Source organism: Colias croceus, chromosome 11, assembly GCF_905220415.1.
Source record: "Colias croceus chromosome 11, ilColCroc2.1".
In the NCBI taxonomy this organism is placed as follows: Eukaryota; Metazoa; Arthropoda; class Insecta; order Lepidoptera; family Pieridae; genus Colias; species Colias croceus.
In genome coordinates, this window is record NC_059547.1 from 6,335,448 (window position 1) to 6,361,719 (window position 26,272).

The following is a 26,272-nucleotide window of genomic DNA, read 5'->3' on the forward strand; positions in this document are numbered from 1 at the left end:
ACTTTGCGTAATTTTGAAAATATTTTAAGATACAATTTCAGGCTTTTTCAAAGAACTTATGTTTGGGCAAACAAAGTATTATTGTTATTACGTTTTCGTATTTAATTTTTAATTATCACAAATTTTCTCCACTTTTGTTCTTGGCCACTGACGTGCAAAACGCTACAGGCTACGGTGCTACGATCCTACGACTCTACGAAGCGCTACTGCTACGATAGTAAGCTTTGTTCTGTTTCGTTTTAATTACAGTTTACTTTAGAATGTTTAAGTTAAAAAGCAATGGTTTCATAAATTATTTTTAAAATCAATGTATCAAAGCATTGTGTAGTAAGTAATAAGTGGAATATAAGATTATAATTTAATGAACTTAAACAAAAATAGCAAGGCTTACAATCACGTATTGTTGAAAATTGTTATGAATCTTTTTCACGAAATACAAATATAAAATGCGTAAATATTTGCTCCATTTGTAATTTGATATTGCATTCAATTTTTAATACCGCGGGCATAAACGCGTTCAACATTTTTCACTAAAGATCCATTAGCAAAGCTGTAATCAGAAGTTTGTTAAAAATTTTAATGGTTCGTATACTCAACTCGTTTAATGCACGAGGATGCAGGCAGCGAGGCAGGACGAGCGCAGTCAGTGCGTTGGCGGCCGTGCCGGGAGAGCGTTCCTAGAGCGGGCTGGCGGCTGGCGGATCGGCGCAGGACGAGGGGTGCGCGAGGGTGCAGGTGCACCTGGGCGGCGGTCGGCGCGGCGCCCAGCGGCCCACGTGCCCGGGCCGGCCTCAGTTGCTCGCGAGCCTTTGCCGACGAAGCAACCCCTTCAGCCCGCCCGCGCCACGTCGCCAGCGACAGGTGGCGCCCGGCGCCGACGCCCGTCGCCTGCGCTCTCCGCTCGTCTCGCCCGACAAATTTATCCACCCGGTTCTAACATGAAACTTTAATATCGGGTTTGTTTAACACGTCGTTCTGCAGTGCTAACTTGATTTCTTTGAGAGAAGTGTAAATTAAAAGTTGATGAAATGTGGTTAACGGTACACAATTTTATGTTGGTTCCACGAATTGAGGATTGAGACTTTATATATTTGAAATTGTAAGTAACATACTTAACATGTCCGCTCTAATAAGAATAGCTTATGTTTAAAATAAGGAAATTACCACAACGTAACAGCTGCGTGAATCTTTATAAAAGAAGCTATTAACGAGCTATAAAAGAGGAATGAGAAACTGTCTGGTTATGAATACATAGAAACAGAATAAAGGCGTGCATCTTTTCAAACGCATTCCTGCTATGCAAACTTTCCCGTAGCGTTCTTTGTATCAACTGTTTGTGCATAAATTAGCTACTTTGTAAAATATAACACAATGGAGTTACCTATTTTACTCGCTAATTGAATTCCTTGAAAATTTACCTACTAAATATAATTACTCAATACTTTTTTCTATATTTATGAAAATATAAATCCTACCTACATATTTCAATTTAAGCAAAAATTAAATATTTTAGTTTAATCGATAATGTGAATTTCCTTCTGTTTAGTCAAATAGTTTCAACTCAGAATGTTAATTCAAGTGTCATAAAAATAATAATCAATCAAGATTCATGATGTCTGTATAATAGTCTACAAACAAAAAACAAATACAAAGCAATAATATTCATTCCACTTTTCAATTGTATGGTACTATATATAAAGCATTCTTATACAAGTAATATGATTTACATACTGGAATATCATAAGTCATGTAAATATGTGCTATTAATAAGTTATTCATGACGCCAATGCCTTCCAAGGGAGTAATGAGAAATTGAGACGACTGTTTGCCCTCGCAAATGCTACACGTTATATTGGTTAATTAATCAATACTTTAGAGTACAATTACCGTAAACAAACAAAATAAATCGGTAAGTATGTTTCAGAACCATGATAGATATTTTAGTTATCTATTAAGAGGAGGTAAATTATATTTGAATTTTTCTTATAATCAATCAGTTCTTCATTTATTAAATTTCCCTGGTCTATTGTGTAGTTTCTGTAGTCATAAAAATATCGAAATACTTGGACAATTTTCTACAGTTAAGTACGGTAATGTATACGTAATTGACATAATCCTTGAGTTAAGACTGATCAGTGTAATTTATCAAAAAATAAATTCATGTTTCTTATTATTTACCTATACATGAGCGCGACTGAGTGCTCTTAATTAAATATTTGTTTTATGTTACGCTCCTTCAAAGATCAACAGAGCATGATTAGCGAACAAACCCGCAAATAATGTGTCCAGCACAAAAGTTTCTAATATCTAACTCTAAATTATTATACAAATATACGAAGTTCAAATTTAACTGATTTTCCGATTCGATGCCTTAATCAGACATGTTGCTAGATTTATAGAGTAACTCAATTATAAACGCTTTAACGGTTGTTAGTATCAGCACAGATAATAACATAATAATATCTACTATACGTACATAGTATAAAGATAACTATGATACGTAGCAGTATTTTTATTTTTTTGCTACGCTAGTGGATTCATATTTTAAATACTTAAATCTGTAAGGCGTTAATTCAGAATCACATAAATATCGTGATCTTAACGATGTTCAAAAATTCATTATTATACCAATATATTTAATAATATTATAAACTTTATTAAAATTCAATATAAAAAGGTTCTTAATTGTCGTACTTAAGATGTGTATGGCTGGGTTGGAGTTTATGACAGCATTTTAAGATAAAAGTGCAGCTGTAGAAGCCTGTGATATATTATGGCCATATTATATTTGAAATTAATCTTCTACTTACTTTTTGTATTTGACATCTCTGAGAGAATGAGTTGTAGCTTGTTGTCATCGTCGTTAGTTACTCAGAGACATGAAGTCTTAATTTATGATTAGGAGCTCGTTAGCAAGCTCTCGCCGCTACGCTGTTTATTTAAATTTAATTTCCGCTTACTGATTACGCTTGAGTCTTTTATGTAATACTTGCAATTACTCACGGCTCCATACGATTATTTTACTATCTATAACATATTTAGTCCTGCTTTTAACGTATTAAGCAAAACACTGGCCTTATTTATCAGATAAAGAAAACGTCAATGTTAATTTAGAGCGAAATTATGATAACTTCCTGATTTATGAAGAAAAGAAACACATATAATATGTATTATGGACTTGTAATGGCAAGATTTGGGTAAGGTTGTGTTAGATGTTTGACCACATAAGCCATAAGGCAATCAGATTCAGATTCATCGCACGCTTGGAATGTTCTCTTAGAAATTTAATCTTAAAAATTAGAGTCGAATTGCGCAATATTGCAATATATAACAATGTGTGGAAAAAGTCCGAACAAGCACTTAGCACCTAATATTCTGTGTCCAGACAGTGTAGTTCAAATATATATTTGGCAACATGTGCATTTTATTCGGAACGGGGAACTTGGATAACTTGTACTGACTGTCTCTCAACAGTCAACCCAATGTTCTTATATTTGGACGACTCGAATGGTTCCTATATTTAATTCACTATAAAAATGTATACACAACATTCTTGTAAAGCTGCTAGAAATCGGCGTCGACTTCAAAGCAATTTTAAATAAAATTCCTTAAAACTTTTACATTTAGTGCTTGCTTCGACTTTTATGGCGGGTTCTCAAGATCTATTGAAAACGCGATAGAATTTTTATGTTTAATGAGGACTTAACGTCTAATTAGACTTCTCTTTGCATTATTCATTTCAATAAAATTAAGTTGTTATTAACATACTCGTTCTGTATTGAAATGAAACGTGAAAATATTTGAAATATACTTTATAAAATTGAAAAATATACTATTGAGTAGGTATGTACAATAAGTGTTTTTCTGCTTAAGAGGTCGATAGAGGCTTAGAGCTTAAGAGGTAGATATTCGTATTAAAAAAATCACAGATCTTATGTTATCTACCATAATAATATCTATTGTTGGTTCGTATATTGAATGTGTTTTTCGTGTCTGAGCGTCGCTTGTAACAATAATAAAGTGAAAAAAAGTCAAATGCGAGCGGCGGCAGTAAAGCCTGTGTGTGATGGCTAAAGTTAAAGTGCAGTTACATAAAGCATTCTATATCAATAATTTTTGCCGAAATAATTTAGACTTTAGTGTAATAGGGTATGAACTAGTAATATTACATTTTTATTTTCTTATTTCTTATTTAAATTGCTATGTGGTTCACCATTTTATTCGAATAAAATAAAGCTATCTACTGTTAAATTTCAGTATTATATATTTTTTAAAGTAACCAAGGTAAAAACTGGAACATTTTTGTTCAGCGCGGTATTGAATAGTATTTATCGAGAAATATGTACCTATGAATATATCTATTCATTTTTGTTTTTCATTCCTGGGAAACGACCAGAAAATTCATGAATGAATATCGATTTTGTTGAGCAAACACGAATAGAAATAAAATGTTCATTCTACAAGTGGGATATATGACAAATGGAAGTGATTATACCTTGGATTATACAAAATCGTTGGTTTATGACGAAATTCATCATAATTGACATAAAATGTAATACGCCAAACTAATTATTAATTCCATCTTTTTATGACTATGATTTCTTATTCAATTTAGACCGATTATTTCTGTGGATTATTTCTTGTTAGAGAAGAGGTTGTTGACTGTTACCAGCACAGAACAGTAAGAACATTACTGTTCTGTGGTTACCAGTATAAAAAATCGATCAGTGACATGTACGTGAAACGCATCCTCTTTCGAAGTAGACATGAAACTTCAAAGTGGATAATTCTATAATAATTTAGATTAAGTACCAATAATATCAAAATGTCGTATATACTAACCTTGATACTAACATATCAAATTTCGATAGACTGTTAAAATTGCGGGTTTAAAGGTTTTTCATGCAGCGGTTTAGATGAAAATCTTTTTGAGTGTTTGTAAAGTTTTCCCAATACTAAAGAGAACACAAGATAATATGCAGATAGAAATGTAGACGTAAGAAGAGACTGCAATTGTCCCGTTGCATTCCTGCTCACTTACGTATGCTGTAAAGTTATTTGACCACGGAAAGGCTTTGTGAACTTAAAAATTATTTACTTATATTGGCAATTTGCCCATCACGGATGTTCAGCATGCTAGTATATTTGTACTTATTTTAAGTTACCAACATGACGTACAAATTTGGCACACTTAGTTTTTGTAATACGTGCATAGACAGGCACTTGATAGTTGATTATTTTATCAGTACTTTCCAGTAAAATGTTTCATTAATTTAGAATAAACACAAGAAGTTGAATAGATGATATAAGTATATACGTAAATAAAAAAGTTATGTTACAATTATAATTTTAATATAAGTTTTAAGAAAGGCACATTAAATTTGTAATTAAATTCTCTTTACTTCATAAACATTTACTTAGAAAAGGTTTTTATATTCCCCCGAGAAACCAAGGTAATCCAGGATCAAAGCCGCAGGGCGGGAAGTAAATAATAAATAGATTTTCTTGTTACAATATAAATGCGCCGTAGTTTGTAATAAAACCATGTATATTCAGTACTGAAAAGGGAACACTTACCGGGTCACAAGCGTTATAACAGAAAAGCATATTTCTAGACCGAGACAGGCACTGTACACTGTACCTACTGCTGAGTATTTCACTATTTCATTCATCACATATGTCTCAGAAAATTCATTTGGTTGATGGTTCGTACCTTAAAGAACTTTTTTTGTATGTACATTTTCAGTTCAATTTTATTTTTCAGGCTTTAAACGATAATCTACAATTATGTTTTCCACTTTTATATGAAAATTATTATATTGTGGTAGAGAACCTAACTCCTTTATGTCTATAATGAAAATCGGTCAAGTGCGTTTCAATGGCGAGACAATTAAATTTATCGAGGTTCTACTTAAATAATTATATTACGAGGAATAAACATGACTCTACAAATGCTATAATATAATACTTGACTAAGGTAGGTAATATATTTATTATCTATAAGTAAACTTGAGGCAAACTGTTTCTAACGCAGCCAATACCAAATTTGAAGTAATATACCAACGCAATAAGTAGGTATGTTAGACTAATTAGCCTAGATTGTTTTAGTTCTATTCTCTATTTTAATATTTTAATAACGACCTTGACATACCGTTAACTGTGAAATCTTTATGCATCTAATATACATCTAAGTGTGCCGCTTAACTAGATGGTTCTATAAAAATGCACGTCAAACTTTTTTAATATAAAAAAGTTTAATACAGTGTTGGAATATCGTATGAAAATTATCAAACTTCTCCGGTCTAGTATCTTCTCAAAACCCTTTCTTTGACTTAATATAATCTATTATTTCATTAAAGCTCAAGCAAAACTTCAGGGAATATAATTTTCATTTTCTATAACAATTCGTAAAATAAAATAACTGTTTTATATGTATCTATAATTATGTGTCTTGCAAAAGTTATTTAACTGAAAAATGAACTATGCAAAACGTATTAAATTTAGGTACATGTATGTAGATATTATTCAGGATTCGATAAAATGTAGACAGTTTTCAATTTAACATGGTATTTTTATAATTCGTAGATACCGACTCATAATATGCTAGAATATTATGTGCATACCATTGATACTTAATTAACCATAAGTTTGGATTGATCTATTTCGATTGAGCATATTATATTCCCAAGGCGATGTAGATATTATGAAATCAATTGTTTCCGGATTTTTTTTAAATATTATCATTTACACTGAGAATTTATAATGATGTGGGATTGAGTTGACAATCGTGAAAATTCTGACCCGTCCTATTTTAAAATATGAAGCGAAAATATCTCACATTTGGGAATACCTACATTTTAAGAGTAAAACAGATTGAGGGAGTATGGGTTACAATTTAAATTAGCAGTGTACACTGGGGTAGCACACCCTTTAAAAATAATAAAAAGTGCAAAAAATCGCAGTCGAATGAAACATTAGAAAAGGAGGGAAATATGATGAAAATAAAAGGAAAAATAAATTACGGTCAATCCGAGTTCGGGAAGTGGGAGGGGGGAGCTTTTAAGAGAAATAAATGGTTTCTCTCGATTTCCGACAAAACTACAAGTCCTACGGAAAAAAGTTCAATGGCAAAGTTGTAGATAATAAAAGGATCTACAACGTTTGTATTGACAATTTTTTCACATAACCTCAAAATTCAGGTGAAAAATTCAAAAAACCAACTTGTTGGTTTTTTATTTTTATCTACTTCAAAGTTTTTTTCTACGAAATTTGGTGGAAACTTACTTTATTATGTCCCAAATACTTACACTGTAATTTTTTTGATTGAATATATTTATTTTTTCGCCTTATTTTGAATTAATACCAAAAAAACAACCTAATTTTCAATCGAAAAGTCACCCGTCAAAATATCAGCTTTTTTCAAAAACTTGGAGAGCCTTTTATTTATTGGAATCTCTACTTTCATATGGTGTAAAAAAAAATAAACATTACCATAGTAAATGTTCTCAGGAAATGCATACAAACAGTGTGATAATGAGCTTTTACTAAATCAGGCACACTTCTCGAACTCTATATATCTTCTCTTGCATCGGCTTTTCGGTAATATTTCAAAAGAAAAAAAAATCTGTTCTAAGTATAATATTTTACAGCATATTCAAAAGCAAAATGATGTCGCCTGATTTAGTAAAAGCTCATTTTCACACTGTTTGTATGCATTTCCTGTTGTTATCTGTATTTCTAAGTATTTATAAGCCTATCTTTTAATTTTTTTTTATTTACATTGTACAAAACCACAGAAGCGACAAATCGTGTAAAGGCTCATTATAAAATAAATTTAAAAACATGATATAAATACGGCTTGAAGCGAGTTTGCCTCGCAGTTAATAATATAAATTAATTGTCACGTAAATATGGGGAGAATAATTGAATGACGTCATTTATTTCCGCTCCGCAAATACCTCCAGTTGTCGGAGTACTTAAAATAGCGGAATCGGATATGGTAATTCGAAGCAATCTTGTGATTTATTTTTGTGAAATCGTTTGAGTATGAATCTACGTAAGTCAAGAATATTAGAAGGAAATTTTCGCTTTATTTATTTTTCTATGATTAGTTTAATAGCAAGTACAAAACAAATGAATATATTATTAAGTATTACTAACTAGGTATAGCAAAAATAAAAATTTCTTTTCAGTCATAACAAAAAATTGATTTAATTAAAACTCTCTACTCAATCAATAGAACATTGTTAACTCAGTAATTTTTTCATCGTGTAGGTCTTACCTACATACCTTTCACGACAACAATTTTATTAACGGTTTCATTCTGTACACAAAACAAGCGTTTTGTGTACAGAATTTCGAAAAGAATTCCTTTGGCGTAAGAATGAGCAAAGTTCAGTCAAGCGCCATGGCATCGCGCCAGACTTCATTATAAAAAAACCGTCGGAAAAAATTTACTTAACTGTCTATTGTATTTTTTATTTTCCATTCCCAATAAAGATGTTTAAGTACCTATGATATGTTTAATATACGAGTTATGAATTAAACGTTCAGCTATAAATAGGAAAATAAAGAGAAAAACACGCGAATATTCATGCAATAAATTAAACTTACCTACGCGAAAGTTTTCAACTATGACAACAACCTACTCTGGAGAACGATATAAATCATACTTTAATTTTATTACTCTTTGTATTTTGTACCGCGTGGGAACCAGTCCAGCCTCTAAAAACAGATATCGATCGAATTTTGTTGGAAATGCGCAATTCAAATATTAGACTGTACCATAGTCGGAACTCTGAGTAATGGAATCCTGTCTCTAAAGTCGAGTGAAGTATAAACAGAAATGTTTTCTGTTTGGGCTTAGTAATTTGAATATAAGTGTAGGGTGTAGAATCTTCAGTAAGTATATTTTTTATCGTAAATCTAATTTTGAATGATGCTGTACGAGCTAATTAAATAATTTATATCATTATTTATACAGATAATGGTGTAGGTTCTACTACTACACCAGTTACTAGACCAAAGCGGTCAATGGCAAGATAATATTATGGGTTAGGCTATATTTCATTCTTAATAATTTATGGCTTCCTGCCATATCCTCCCAATGGTAATAGTTATGTTTACATGTTTAATGTTAGATTTATGTATAGCAACAGCTTTTAGATATGTACCTTATATTCTTAATATATTTCTATACTAATCTAAAGCTGTGAACTACAGATACCTATACCACTATAGGTACCTTCATCATATGTACTATCCAATCTAATAAGAAAATAAAATAATATGTAATAAGTATATTTATTTTAAAATTGTATTAATTGTGATCAGAGTCTGACCGACCAACCTCAGAAATTGTTTTCTCTTTTTGGTATATAAATCTAACACACAAAATATCATAAAAATATCACTATATTTAGTATGACTTGACAAAATGCAATTTATTATATTCTGTCGATAATTTGCCTCTCTATGTTGGTAACTTGCCAAAGCTACATATTAATAAAAAATGAATTTCATATTTTAGGCAAAAGAGCAACATCTAAAAATCTAGATAGATCGCGCATATATAATATAAAGAGTTACCTCTTGAGAGTAAGTACATGTCATAAATTGAGGAGAATGGTTATGAGGTCACAAACGCGTGACAACTATTGTTGCTTCGCGAACTGGCTCCCCTCATTCATCATAATGACGCGGATTTTATCGCACGTTTTGTTCTTATTTCTTCGGAAACAATAACGACTCGTTCTACAATCACACTATAGGTAGTTGTCATTATGTAAATGTTGATAAACGGCTGTCTCGGCTTATCTCTAGTCGACGCGTCGCCGCGGTCGTCACGATATCCCATTCATCTGGGATTTCTAAAAGGAATTTGCAAGCTGTAGATAGATTGAAGGTCTTATAAGAAACACTTTTATATTAAATTTATAGAAATAATAATAATGTGAATTACCTACTTGAACTTCAACTTTAGCTCTACATTACAAATTCTATAACATTTTAATATTTATCTGTGGACGAAATATATTTAATTAATAAATCAATGATAAGCTATATTATAACATAAATACCTTCCATCAATTATTGCTATCATTTTTATTTAGCTATAAATTGATGTGAGAGCAATAAGCTATTACTTAAAAGTGAAAATGCACCAAAAGGTTCAAAGAATCTGACCGGTTATATAAAGTTCAACCGGGGTCATCCTATAATATCGTCTACCTAAAATTAAAATCACATTGTATACAAAAGGAACGAAAATTTTCTTAACATGAGCATCAATTGATATAATATTAGAACTCTTATATACCTGCGATATACATTTAGGTGCATCAAATAAGTTTTTCCAAAGACTACTAGCTAGGATGTGAGGATCACTGAAATTACGCCTGCGTACTCTGCCCATAGCTGCAAGCAAACGGCATTGATTGTTTCCAATGTATCTACCCATATATTGCAAAACTAAGTTGAAAATAATTATTTTCATGAATATTGTTTACACATAAATACTAATAAACAAATTTCTTTCTTCTATGGAAAATATAAATAGGCTTTATGTACTTTTACTTATTCGTAATTACAAGCCAGCTGTACCTTCAAATATTATTTTGTGTTTTATTTTACTAAACTAGAATTACAATTACAATACAATTGTCAATTACCACTAAAAATCTTTATTTTAATAACTTATCAATAGAAATAGACAAAATTGTAAAACGTTATTATTGTCGGACATTATAGATATTTGATACAAATCCCGCGTCCGTGTCGTGGCAGCGAGCGAGTGCTTCCTCTCTTGTAGCGACAGCCCACATCTTTTACACAGGCGAACAAATAAACGAAGGCTCAGCTAAAATCATCAAATATGTACCACCTGTTACACTTCCCTTTACGGTTTTCGGTTAAGAGCGGTATGTGAACAGGGCTGGAACTCATGTTTTGTTTCGTTGTGTATACCGAATAATTGTTTTTGTTAGAGCTTTTAAAAGTAGCTGTACTATATGTAGCAAATACATAACGCAATAAAGCTTTTAATTTCTTTCTACAATTAAATATAGATGATGCTGGCAGCTGACACTGGGACATTACGCAATTAACAAAATGCATGAAATAAAATTGTATTTCATTTCTATAATCCGCTCCATTTTTGAAAACTCGTTAAATTTTTTTCAAATTAAAACTCAAAAGTTCGTTCAGGCCACTTTGCATTACAAGCGCATTTGAATAGTCAGATAAAATTTATGCACCATTTTCATTTAAAATAATTATTACTCAATGAAACAGAAACTGCGTTATATGAAATATAATAAACAAAATAAATTGAAATATTTTTTGGAATAATTTGAAGTCTCTATATTTTTGATAATGGTACGATACCTAAGCTTACTATGCTAGAACAGCACGTATACATAATATATTTTTCAACAGATATTATTTTACTCCATAAATTTCAGGTAGCGTTGTTACTGTGGCAGAAAATCTCAAATACGCTAATGGCATACATTATCATTTTACTCCATGCAGGTCGCGTGAATAAGCAAGCAGGTGTGAAGGCATGTGCCGGCGATGACGCAGCGCGCACCGAGCGGCATGCCCTGATGACATGGCATTCAGCCGCTCCGCCCTCCTTGCGTTGGCCACTCTCACAGCACTCGCTGGTAAGGACGCTTCAACTATAAAAATAAGTTTAACTCGGTCTTGCACGAGCTTGAAAATAATAGCAGCTTGTTGGAAGTGACGCACACGACGCAAGTACCTACCGAGAGAGTAGTTGCTGAAGTTGAGTTATTTATCGTCCTTCAAGCTGAATGGGACTCTCTAAAGCTTATGATTTACTAACTAGTAAGAAAACTACTTTTAAACTTCCGACTACATAGATTGGTTAGATGTATGTATATTGTACGGGTACATGTTTTTCATCTGTAGATACGTATAGGTACACTATTTAGAGATCACTGTATTCTTAGTGGTTAGTGAGAGAAGCGATACACCAGCTCTGGCTGTGTCAATACCAATTAGGCTGAGGTTTCGAGTGTGTATATAAATTTCAAGTTATTTTGTGATTGTTTATACGCAGACGCTTTATTCAACAATAAATAATCAGATTCATTTCAAAGAACTGAAAATAATTAACAGAACGAAAAAATGGATAAATAAAAAAGCTGCAATTTAAGTATATTTTTTTTATTAAGCTTCCTATGAAATCCTATCTCCTTTCAACATTAATTTCATAAAAAAATGAATGAGTGAGGGGAGGTGGTTGAAACGACTAGTAAAGGTAGAACAGGCTTAAAAAAATCCTCGATTTTTTCAATCTTGCCATAGGAGTTTCATTTCTGACATGTGTTCTCGGCACACATTGTGTTTTTTTTTTGTTAAGAAATATCAAATTGATTATTTGCTGTGGATAAAAATGCGTCAAATCAACAATTTATTTTGAAATTCCTTACAAAATTGAAGGTAATAATCTGAATAATTTTTATTTCAATACTAGTACTTTACAAATGCTTTAAAACGCCGCGTGCGAATCAATTCACATCAGTCCGCATGAACGCGTCCCGGGCTAGATGAAAATGTTTATAAAAGAAATATTGAAGTCGGGTTCGTTAAAATTTTTAGAACGAAGAAAAAATTATTTATTTTTTTAATAACTTTCTTCATTAGGTCTTCTTCCAAGCAATATTCATTCAATCTAAGTAGGTTGAATTATGAATATGTTTTTTTATCAAAAAAAGGTAGTTCCTGTATATTTAAAAAATTAATTGAATTAAATAAATAAATAAATATAATAAATAAATATTATAGGACATTATTACACAAATCGACCTAGTCCCACAGTAAGCTCAATTAAGGCTTGTGTTGTGGGTACTAGGCGACGATAAATATAATATTTAATAAATACATATATAGATAATAACACCCAGACCCAAGAACAAATAATTGAGTTCATCACACAAATATTTGCCCTGACCGGGGATCGAACCCGGGACCGTCGGCTCAGTAGGCAGTTACTTTACCACTGCGCCAACCGCGTCGTCGTCGAATTAAAACACATGGAGATAAATTTGGTATTGAATTATTCAATTCAGCTTATTTTTTGTTCCCCGATACTGAATATCAAACAACAGTTTGCTTGAAAACCCGTTGTTCGTATATTAAATGAAATATTCCACACGAATGAATGCTCAGACAATCTCTGAAACTAAGCTAAAATCCATTTAAATATCTGCTATGCTTTCATTGCCTAAAATAAGCACACATTTTTTAGTGTATGAAATGTATTGTCTTTCTATACATGAGTATGAATGTTTTTACGTAGAGAATTAAAAGATTCCACATTATCATTTTGTCAGTTTAGATTATTTCACCAAAATTTCTATACATGCTTCAGACAAAGAATTTAATTTATTAAGAATTGTTTTTTTTGATAATTGTAATATAATTTTAATATCTAGAATAAACCGCCTTCACTTCACTGAAACTGAAATAATCGTATTTCTAGAGGGCTGTTGTTTATGTACAAAACTAATTGACAATTAGGTACTTATTTTTTGTGTTAACATACATAATATGTATATCTTAAAAAAATATCGAATGAGTACTTTTAATATTCATAATAGAGATAATTATTACGATCAAAAACCAAACAGTAAACCCAGTGTGAAAATGAAAACAATGCATATAATTTCAAGCATAGAATTGAATTGGAAGAGTTGACAATAGTAAGCTCAAATTAACGAACAAACTGCGGCTTATAAATTCAGGATATTACCACGGCAGTAATTAATTTATCATGATGAAACTCGGAAGCATAAAGCCCTATTGGAACATGCAACATCTACTTTCTTTCTTTTGTATTGTTCTGTAGGGGAAGTCTTAATTGCCACGAATTGTTAATTTAAAAATCCGCCTGAGAGCGTATCGAGTATTACGATGTTGAATAGGGCTCAGTTAATATTCAATCTAAGTTTACTGTTAACGGACTTGAGGTATCGGATTTCTCGTACATTGTTCATCATAGTTTATTTTTAATTATAGGGCATTGTTTAATTATTTGATAAATTACGATTACGATTTTATTGATTGAAGATTGACTTTATTTAGTATTTTGCTCTCATTTTCCATTAAAATGGTTAAAATCTGAAAAATATAATCATTGTAGTGATTTATTTGCATGCATTATTATTATATTTCACTAACAATTTAATGGGGAAATAATAAGTATAAGTAGATCAAATGTTCATAGAATTTTTTTTATATCAATTTAACTGCACGGTAACGTTGAAAAATCGTACCGTACGCGCAATTTAAGGTGCATTTACATCAAACGAACGAATGCTCATTCTAACCCCACGTATGTCAAATTCTTTTAGTGTAAACAGACGTAGAGCATTCTTAGGTTGTTCAAAAGATTCTATGCAATGTTCTAATACTGATTGACTCTGAATACGAGTTTTCGTATTTACTAAAGATAAAGTTTTTACTAAAAGATCACGAAAGAATGCTCTTTCTCTAGCTCTAGCTCTATGTTCGTTTGATTGAAATACACCCTTAGTTTTCTCATTGTATTTGTACTTAGGTACATTTATTGCACGAGGCTACATCGACATGATCACCTTACTATTTCGTGTTTTGATCAGGTTTAATGTTACCTTGGATAATATATAAGAGTAACTTTGCAAAGAGTGTGGGTGGTCGGTGGGTAACGTCGGTAAAGCAAATGTATAATCAGTGATGTTTACTACGTAACCACAGGGTGGTGTGTGTGCGCGCCTCAAGGCAGCGTGCAGGGCGGTGCGCAGTTGCCCGGGGTCTCTCACTCGACCGCACCGCCCGCCGGCGTCGGCGGCGTCCGCAAGTACGAACCATTGTTTTCACCTAAACTACCTAACCATTTCAATCCAACTGTTGGAGAATGCGATTTCTATTAGCACATGAATAAGTGAATTCTACTGTAGAACATTAATTTTCGACAAGTTACTAGAAATAAGAGCTAGGTTTCAGCGCAGTTCTAGAACAAAATGATTGGGAACGAAATCATATTAAATTACACACACGAGTTAATAGCATACATTTTGACTCCTAATTATAAGCATAACAATAAAAATATAGGTATCCAAATAGATCTTCGGTAGTGGGTATTACATTATTAGCCTCATTACTTTTCCTTCGGTGTTCAGTATTAATAGTTACCTATATAGCTGTTAGTGTTATATTTTCTTCGATGTATTCGGAATATTCACCAAAAATGTATTATATAATATTCAGATTATACATAGACTGCTTTGATAACTTTTTTCATTATACACTAAATTAAGAATTACTTTGCAAGATTTAATTTTCCGATAAAGGTACAGCTTAAATAAAAATAATCCATTCAGATATAAAGATTGTTACAATATCTAAGGCTACCTTTTATATCAAATAAAAAATGCAGATGTAGCGCTAAGTATATTGTAACGTGCACTCATGCAAAGCCACTAGCGGAATGCTAGTCCATCGAAAAGCAGCGCAATCATCAATTAATCAGTTCCAAACACCTTTACGTCTTCTCCCATCTCCCATTTGTTATTTAAACAGCCCTTCATTATAATTTCAGAGTCTCAAGATTAGAATTTTTAAGATATTTCAAGTGGCGATTGACTATAACCTATAAAAGTCTTTGTTACCTGTACACCGCACTCCATATTGTCAATGCATGAAGGTCACTTGTCTCTATACACATTGTAACTCCGTCCACAAAGGCTTTGTATCGGATCTTTATAGGGGTCAACTAGAACCCACAATAAAACGTCTCCAAATAATTTTATTGTCCGCTATATTGCATACCTTACGAAGATCGTATTGAAAATCTTGTACTCTCGTATACGTGCATAATACCTTACTGTATTTATGTAAAAATGCATTAATACAATAGGTACATATTTGATGAACGTGAACCCGTAAAGGTATTACATTACATTCGAAATGAAGATGTAGATTAGTGATAGATTGGTATTCGTGCTAGATTCGAATATGATCTAGTCAAACAGTGATTTGTTGCCGAAGCACTCTAACATGATAGCACTCCCATCTATTCGTTCTAGTCCTCGTTACTTATGTAGACAAGTGTATCGATCTGCACTATCCAATTAAATTGAAACGGCTGTAAAAGTTATTTCATATAGAAACACATTTTAGAGTAATGACCGAAATTGTTACGTTACCTGTTTCATATAAAATAGATGATGTAAAGTTTGATAAAATATAATAAAATAAATATTCAAACGTCTTGTTATGTTATGAAATAAAAAGATAAAATATTTCCTTATTCATGTGCTATGTCCATTAAAACTAACATAATAATTGAACGCATACTTCAACATAATCCCAGTAGATTAAAATTGAACCTGATAAAATAAATACTTAAATGAATTAATTAAGTGAATAGAAATAAAATTCGTAGAATTTTACTTAAATTTCTTATCTAAATTAATTTCCGAACCTCTTTTGAGTTCACAGAGTTAACCATGTCACTATGGTGACCTAAAATATGGTACACAACACCTTTCAGCTAAAATGTAATAACTAATTGTTGTGCTATAGTATCTATTGTTGTCGTTGAATCTGTGTGAGTCATGTTATGTATTTAATGTTGACAACTGCAACAAAACGGCCCCGACGAGATAATGTAAGTAACTTATTATTTAGAAACGTAAACACTGTAACGTTTTGTAATTACTTTCATATTAAAGTGCTATTTAATGTTAATCATCGAATGTAATCGATGATTATGTGTAGGCAGGTAGCAGAACTGCATGAGGACGACATAATTTGCACGTCTCTGGTAGATAATATGTTATGAGTATGTAGGTAGGTATTTTGCCATTGAAATAATATTTTTTCCTGTTCAATACTCAAAAATTGGCAGTTATGTAATTAGTGTTACATTGTATATCACTTGAAAGTCATAAAATATTAACACTCGGTTTGCTATTGTTTGAATGAATACGAGAATATATTTGTTAGGTTAATGTAAAATTATAAACGTGCGAAATTGAATTGTTGAAACTAAATTTAGTGACACTTTCAGTATTACAATCTAACAAAAAATATATGACTCCTTTGTGAATGCTATATTTTTAAAAGTTGTTTGATGTATCCTTTGTATGAAACATTATTGGATCATAAAGAACTGGCCTTAGTTCTCTTCACAGTAGTTAAATTGCATTCGCATGAATCACGTTAAGATAGATAGCTCTCCGTATGAGAGTAGGTGTAAGTATCCTGCACGATCCGCTAGTACTGGAATATCCAGATGATGGAATGCTAACAATTCAATTTCGCTTTTCAGCTATTGTTTGTATTACGACCGATGCCAAAGGTCTGCTAGCTTCGGCCTTAAATATTTTGGCTTTGCTCCAGAGCCTTCAGCGATTTATTGCCTCATTATGGGGTGACGATATCAGTCTCTCCTGCCACTTACAATGCAGATGATAGTTAAATATATCACTGACGGCATTATCGGTGTTTTTTCTTTTTCATAACATAATTTATGGGCATTTAAACCGATTTCAAGTAGGAGAAAGTTCTAAAGTAAAATTAATAAGATAACTTTATAAAATATTGATTAAATATGAACATTGAACATACAGTTGAATAACGATAGAACTACTCCTCAATAAGAGCATGTCACCGTAATTTGAAGTCGGTTTCATGAAGTGTGTATATTATACTATTAACGTGTTTTCGTGCAGATTCAGTCAGTATTCCAGAGGTCGGGGCTATCGAGACTGGCGCACTCGTGGCGACCCCACTCTCATCAATTCATTGTGGCGAAGCAGACAGCCATTGGGCATTCGGAAACAACTTGGTAAAATTTCCATATTATGGAAATAGTGTGTTTTATATTGCTCAAATCACTTCAGCATGGGGAAATTGTCTGGGTTTTCTTTGAATTATTACACTGTCTTTTTACAAAACTTGTACACTATATAATTATAAATTTTGAATTAAGGTATAAACTCGATAAAACTAATTCGGCTGAAATTAATAATATTTGATTTATTATTATTCTGCATTATCATTATAATATCTAGAATGTACATAAACTTAACAAAACAGTTTATATGAGAACAACCTTGTTTCCGTTAAAAATAATACACGTATAATTGTGCTGGAACTGCAATTATATTTTATGACAAGAGAAAGTATAATTATAATGCAACCGTAGTGACTTCTTTATTTAAATATAAATAGTTGAAAATGAATGTCATCTCATGAGAAAAACGACATCTACCTTTACATAAAACTTTGATAGTATAATCTCTACTTCAACCGTTTTTAACTGAAACTATTTTTTTTATTGCGTAGGTACTTTTATTTTTACGTTTTGATTCAAAGCTTCTATTATCCTTACAGATTTGTAAATGAAACAGCTTTAAATGAAAATTTTTATGCATAGAATTCACATCAAATATAAAATAGACTTTCGTCTATTCACATTACTAGTCTATGCTACTTGATATCAAATATTTAAATAAATATGTATTTATCTGACATCGGGCAGGAAACGCGGAAGTATACATCGTGCTGGCCCTGCTGATCGGCGTGGTGACGGTGGTGGTGGGGTGCTGGCTGTCGGACAACTGCTGGTCGCCCGAGCCAGAGGACATCTTGGCGGGCGGGTGACCCGTCGCGGCGGGCGCGTGCACGCACGTGTAGCGCCCGCCCTCCGCGGCCGACAGGGAGAGTCCCTCGGGCGCGGGCTCGCTGTCCCCAGTGCTGCCACGCCGCGCGCCGCCGCCGGCGCGTGCCCCGGCTTTCTTCCACGCTGCACGCCACCTGTGCAGCGGCGCTTGCCTTCATCTCCCGTGTGACAGACGACAGCCGCCACCTTTCTGACGGGAGGTCCACTCCTGTCGGGTACACGAGAAAGCTAACGGGAACCACATCCCTTTCGCTAACGGCGGAGTGTGTGACTATTGAAACGGAACAATTTTAAATGGAGTGTTGTGCGAATTTAATTCGATTGGAATTTTATATAGTGCGTAACCCATTTTGGTGAACTAAGAGCTTCGTTAATATTACTACATTTTGTGACTATGTGAAACGATGTATGTTAAATGCAATTCTATACGAGGTTGCGGTATTCTAACTTAACTCTGAGGATCTCATTGTGTCTATCTCGTCGTAGGTCACGCTTCTAGCGGTCGCTCTGATTTTATTACTACACATAAGTGGTGCAAATGCGTTTTTTCATGTACCACTTTACTGTTGTTTCTAAAAGTATGTGCCTTGTAACGCTTTCCTCTATTTAATGTGTAGTATAGAGCGTGTTTTGAACCCTTTAGATAATCTTCCATCTTTTTGTCGTAATTATTAATCCCGTATAATAAGTGCCATACACATCATAACCGTGCCTTTACCGTTCTATAGACTTTGAGAGGGACGTAATTTACAATAGATTTTAAAATAACCCTTTGTGTTAATGTTATGTCCTCCTTGTTTTGTATGTTTTGTCCATCTTTATGTATGATAATCCACGATATAATTATAGAGGAAAGTGCTAGGACCAGTCTTCAAAAAAAAACGTCAATTGGTTATACTAAAAATTTGAATTTTAGAGTTACAACATTTATAAACAACGACACATTTAAAGGAAAATGATCAATTTAAGATTCACTGTAAAATTTTGATGATTTTTGAAGATACCTACGTAAGACCTATTTATATTAAGTATATACTGATTTGTGATGTCATTTACAAAACCAAAATACTCTGCTTTGTTAGTCTAAACGCTGAGTTTATTAGCCTAACCCTATCAATTTTCTGCTCTTTTTTTCTTGAGATGTCATATCATTTTAAAGACAGCAACGTTTCCTTAACAAAAGACACAATACTTATAATTCCACTTAGCGATGGTTTGCATACATTGTTAAAGAACACAACATGTTATTGTACACAATACCTCGTTGAAAGAAACCCGCAGTTTGTAACTTAAGCGCACTCGACTTGAGCATGGAGCATTTGAAATAGCATAATTTTTCTAAATATTTGTACTGCATTTATTAAATAACATTATTAAAGTATTCCAAATTGCTAAAAATTGCTAATCATATAAATGTGAATATAATACATAATACGTTCAAAAATAGTAGAACAATAATTTAGTGCAGCAATAGATAATGGTAATAAAATATAATAATAATCAAATAAAATAAGGTCAATCCAATATTTTTTGTAGTATGTTATAATTAAGAATTACCTACCATCCATTTAGAAGTCAGCCCTGTTTTAAACTTATGCTTCGAATAAAATAATTGTCATTTGTCTCGATTTTTGGCGCTCAACTTTTATTCAATGTTTCGGGAGAGAATAACAGCAAATATTTTTACTACTGGATGGAAAACACCAATATAGGTATGTACCAACGTGTAAACAAATGGACGATAAAATTCGAAGTCGACATTTTAAATAGGTTTAAACGAGAACCGCTTTGATATTGATACTATAGTGACGCACCTACGCAATTTTATACATGTTTATTTTCACAGCATTAAAAAGTGCCAATAATTTTATGTGTGCCAAACTTTTACAAACTTTATAGAGATAAGGACATTGACACTTTCATTCAGTTGATGCGATGGAGGGTTAATTATTCATGTTTATACGGGAAAAGAAAAAGTATTAGAAAGGGGGCTCTTTTTTATCACACTTTGACGCATAAAATAATCAATAGATGCATGTAGTAGACTAGTTTTATTTCATTAATTATTAAAAATAGGATGGCATTGTATTACATATTTTAGAACAATTCACTTTTTCACACTAATTACCGTACAATGTATATTGTACATTTATATATACTGCAGTTGTACTGCAAAAATTGACCCTTGTAAGGATTTAGCTTTTGTGTTGTTTTAAAATACAAAAAGTATTGGTCCTACAGAGGATGTGATACGGCGTGGGCGACCGAGTTGATCGCTTTTGTTTATGATCAAGTGGGTCGACCCACGGTACCCAAATCATTTCACTCGATAAGAGGGCCAGTGTACAATATATCTACGTTTTAAAGTATACACATTTTGTACGATTGAAAGTATATATTATATATAATTATTATTTATCTCAAGATTTGATAGTACTAGAAACAATATCGTATCTCTTGTATTACTGAGTAAATATTCGTAACATTTTTGGAAGAAATAAGTTGTATACCTGCCCGCTTATCTATGGGAAATTATCATAGTTAAATGAATGTGAAATGAATAAAAATTAGATAGAAACAACATTTGTAGTCTGTTGTATATCGTTTCTTTATTTGATCAACGCAGAAATAAATATTGGATTTTTAAGCGTATTCAAACAAACTCTACATTTACATATATATTATATTAAAATGGATCTTAAAGAAAAAATATCAACAATCAGTTACAGTTTCACATTAATTAACATTTCCGCAAAACTCGTAACAATAAATAACCATTTATTATATTACCTATACCTTTCTTCTACACAAGAATTTCGACACGCTAATGTTTAAGTACAGTTATAATGTATGGAACTAATTAGACACTGATTATTATTATTCATAATATAACGCCTACTATAATTAATTTAAATTTCGATGTGTTTTGTTCAAGAGTTGATATTATGAGCGACCGAATGCACAAAAGTTGTGTAAAATAACGTAGATTCGCAAATCATCCCATTACTTGTTAAAAAATAAAGAGAGATTCTAAATTATCTTCTTATCAGATAGAAGGTAGTATTCACACTTGTATATAGGCTAGTTAAACTACATAATATACATTTCATGTCGAGTTGTGTCACGATCGTAATAGAATATTTGCAATAGTTTGTAAGAGAACCGACTGAATAGTCAACATTTTTAAGAAACTTAGAATAAGTTTTATAGACTGTAGACAATGACCTGCAGATTAGGGTTCTGCAATCAGTGTTAAAACGATTAAACATGTGCCTGTAAACCTACGTATGTATAAATATTTTTTTAATTTTTTTGTAAATTTGAAATCAATCATCTTCGACTATCCGCATATTTAACGATAGTTGACTATATCCAGTCCTTAATGATTTAAATTAGTCGTTAGCTAGAGGACTTCCAAGTATTAAATCACAACGCACTGCAGGTCTTCATATTTCCTACGATTGGCATGTTCAGTAGTTTACAATGTCTTTAAGCCAAACATCGTCAATACGCTACGTTCTACCTGTCAACTAAAATTCAATACATTTTAGTCATTTACATACTGTCAAGTGTCTGTTAATATTCTTTGAGGTAATATGTGGGAAAACCACAACCTTATTTACGTTATAATATAGTGCACAGTATTTTTACTATAAACATTATTGTGTCTAGAATTAATTACTGATATTGTGTAAACATTTGTGATAAAATGTGTGTCAAAATTTTATTTGGTTATTGTAAATATGTATGATGTGTGTTTTATTGTCTACTGATGACTCGACAGTTGGAAGTCAGTATTATTAGAAAGGCGATTCGCTTGGCCGATATAGGAATTGAGAAATCTGTAAGCTCAATATACTTAGCAATTGCAATTATATGTTTAATGTAATTATTTGTCACGAGTAAGTAATAAATGTATTACATTTAAAATATTTTATTTTTATTTTTCTTAAAATAAGTTCCTCGTTAATTTTATTTACTTATTAAAAAAAACAAAATCAATTAGCCGACCTAGACGATAGCTCTACATATTAAAAATATTATTTCCGCATTTTGCGTAGAGCGCATTGCAATAAAAAACAAAGAAGTACAATGTCGAATAACAATTCGTGCATGTAGAGTCAGTAAATACTAAAAAATCTCAAGCCAATACCAACTGTGTAAATGCCTACTATTCTTTCTCTCCTTTTATTCCCTCTCCATTATTTATTCCTTAAATTTTTTATTCAAATCTCAATTCTGTTTTCTTAAAAAATGCACATTGTTAAAAGATTGTGTCGACACCCGTGTTGCATTTTTAATAAGGCATACCCAATTTAGTACAACAATGTGAGTTTATAAAAAGTAAGTTTATCCAGATAATCTCCGATATATTGGCAGCAGCCCACAGAAATTACTTTTCTAATTTAGTTAGCCAATGTTTATTCCAAGGATTAATTTAAAAATAAATTAAAACCATATACAGGTTCTTGTTGTTTTACTTTATTCCTTTTTATATCTTCGATATTTAAAATACGTAAAAGTGATAAATATACCTACCATAAGCGTCAAAATTTTAGAACAAAATTAATATACGTGATTAAAGTAATGAAATGAAATTCCTGTACTTTAACATTAATAACGCCTACATTATAAAGTAGTTCTTGCCAGGCTAATAATTCCCCGTACACTAAAGACATCATTGAAAGTAATGAACTGCGCGTTGGCATTTAACCAGTCTGTAGGAGTCCCATAGGGAGGTCGAGACTCGAGGTGCAGAATCACTTTTATAAAAGCGACACAATATTCGCAAAGTTTACATGGAACATTTTGTAACATAAAATGAGATTAATAAAGAAACAAGACTATTAATAATACTCTTTCATGGCAATTGTATTAAGATTTTTAACTTATTTTAACTTATTAACCGCAGTTTGAAACAAAGTCGTTAAAAACATAATTCTTTGTTACATAAATATGAAGCGTTCTATATATAAGGTATTATATTTTAATAAGAATATGAGTTGTAATAGACAGTGCTGACTTTTTTTTATGAAAAAGGTGTTGTTCAATGAATTACTACAAGTCTACGTTTAAGTGCTACGCTGCTACGCAATTGCGTAGACGTCGTTATAATAAATTTAGAAAAAGTAACCTTCACTTTATGCTGTTGCTTCTAAACACAGTAACAATTAAATTTACACTAATTATATTAACTTACTATTATATATTAATTCAAATTAAAGTAAAGGTAAAGAGAAGATAATAAAGTAACCTAATCTTGAGATACATAAATACATGTAATAAATTATTTTTGAGCATTAAGAAGTTTCTACAGAATATTGCAAAAATTTAGTAATAAAGTACGAGTATCATAAAGTACCTGTGCCTTCGTTATCGAGCCAAAGGTTATTGTGTCAAGGACGCTTATTTATTAAATTCCTTAATTTTTATACTTTTCGGTAGAAATTAAGATAGCTGTCATGACATATTTTTTAATTAAAATAATGGAATATTTGATTAATTTTAAAGCAGATAATTGTTTAACCTTATGCTGTATACAATAACTTTTGCACTAAGTCTTCAATGATGAATATAATTTGATGTAGTTTGTTCAATATTCGTTTAAATAAACGACGATAATCTTCATGAGAACTGATTTTGTTAATTTTTAGCTATTTCGATTAAAAGTAAACGAACATTTTAAAGCCTTAATAAGACTTGCAGTAAAAACTCTTTTTAAAAAACCTAAATCTTTAACTTTTCTTACAGACCAGGAGCAGCTTTTGAGCTTCTCCGCAAATGCAAAAAACATGACTAGATTGAAACCGCTTTACCGAGCTATATCTGAAGCTCAATATTATACTAAATAAAAGAAATCTTGAATGAAAGCGGGACTTTCTGAACATAGACTGCTTGAATGGAAAAATAGGCCGTGATGCGCTCTACAGTTATGGGTGACACAGAAATGCTTTCTCAATTAACAATTTATTTATTTAAGTCAACAAGGGCAATTGAGAATAACACAGAATATAACTGCGAATACACACAGGTAACAGAACATGCTCTGCTTTGTAATAAATATTAATCGTGCCATAAAAAATGGTTTATCATGATTTATACTGCGACATGATTTTCTATAGTTCAAAGAGACGACCCTTGATACTTACTATCGTCTTGAGCTTTGCAGCTACGGCAGGCAATTGAGAAAACTGTACATAACCATGATGAATCAAATATTATTATATATTAAAAATCTCATATTCATCTTCATTCAGTTATATAGCGGTGACATTAATTTAATGAATCATAATACTATATTTATTATTTAATGTTAAATTGTATGAAATACAAGCCGAACATAAGTACTTACAATACAATATTTTTCATTGTTAATTAATGTGCACTTGAAAATGTAAACAGATTTTGTTATATTAAAACTTAAAACGTTGAAATTCGCAGTCAATTTGTCGAACTGCGAAAATTTGAAAGCATTGAAACAGAAAGATCTAATTGTCGAGCTAAATTAATTAATACAATTGAAATAATGAACAGTTAAAATCTGTATAGAAATGTTAAAGGCAACATTTAAGTGCTACGCTGCTACGCAATTGCGTAGACGTCGTTATAATAAATGTAGAAAAAGTAACCTTCACTTTATGCTGTTGCTTCTAAACACAGTAACAATTAAATTTACACTAATTATATTAACTTACTATTATATATTAATTCAAATTAAAGTAAAGGTAAAGAGAAGATAATAAAGTAACCTAATCTTGAGATACATAAATACATGTAATAAATTATTTTTGAGCATTAAGAAGTTTCTACAGAATATTGCAAAAATTTAGTAATAAAGTACGAGTATCATAAAGTACCTGTGCCTTCGTTATCGAGCCAAAGGTTATTGTGTCAAGGACGCTTATTTATTAAATTCCTTAATTTTTATACTTTTCGGTAGAAATTAAGATAGCTGTCATGACATATTTTTTAATTAAAATAATGGAATATTTGATTAATTTTAAAGCAGATAATTGTTTAACCTTATGCTGTATACAATAACTTTTGCACTAAGTCTTCAATGATGAATATAATTTGATGTAGTTTGTTCAATATTCGTTTAAATAAACGACGATAATCTTCATGAGAACTGATTTTGTTAATTTTTAGCTATTTCGATTAAAAGTAAACGAACATTTTAAAGCCTTAATAAGACTTGCAGTAAAAACTCTTTTTAAAAAACCTAAATCTTTAACTTTTCTTACAGACCAGGAGCAGCTTTTGAGCTTCTCCGCAAATGCAAAAAACATGACTAGATTGAAACCGCTTTACCGAGCTATATCTGAAGCTCAATATTATACTAAATAAAAGAAATCTTGAATGAAAGCGGGACTTTCTGAACATAGACTGCTTGAATGGAAAAATAGGCCGTGATGCGCTCTACAGTTATGGGTGACACAGAAATGCTTTCTCAATTAACAATTTATTTATTTAAGTCAACAAGGGCAATTGAGAATAACACAGAATATAACTGCGAATACACACAGGTAACAGAACATGCTCTGCTTTGTAATAAATATTAATCGTGCCATAAAA

General features: G+C 31.7%; 1 protein-coding gene across 2 annotated transcripts; it reads left to right on the top strand.

The window, feature by feature from the left end:
* The first annotated feature begins 878 nt into the window (after window positions 1–878).
* On the top strand, window positions 879–22,621 carry LOC123695772. Of its 2 annotated transcripts, none has more exons than XM_045641695.1 (5): window positions 879–1,099; window positions 11,533–11,666; window positions 14,764–14,866; window positions 17,745–17,860; window positions 18,557–22,621. In XM_045641695.1, the coding sequence occupies exons 2-5, from the start codon at window positions 11,612–11,614 to the stop codon at window positions 18,676–18,678; spliced, it is 396 nt and encodes a 131-aa protein (XP_045497651.1). In that variant the 5' UTR covers window positions 879–1,099; window positions 11,533–11,611; the 3' UTR covers window positions 18,679–22,621. The 2 variants fall into 2 exon arrangements, with proteins under 2 accessions (XP_045497651.1, XP_045497652.1); XM_045641696.1 differs by having other exon boundaries at window positions 17,763–17,860.
* The last annotated feature ends 3,651 nt before the right edge of the window (window positions 22,622–26,272 follow it).

Coding starts and splice junctions, on each gene's coding strand:
- LOC123695772 (XM_045641695.1), top strand. CDS start 11,612: ATGGCATTCAGCCGCTCCGCCCTCCTTGCGTTGGCCACTCTCACAGCA. Junction 11,667..14,763: donor CACTCTCACAGCACTCGCTG/GTAAGGACGCTT, acceptor ACGTAACCACAG/GGTGGTGTGTGTGCGCGCCT. Junction 17,861..18,556: donor GGGCATTCGGAAACAACTTG/GTAAAATTTCCA, acceptor GACATCGGGCAG/GAAACGCGGAAGTATACATC.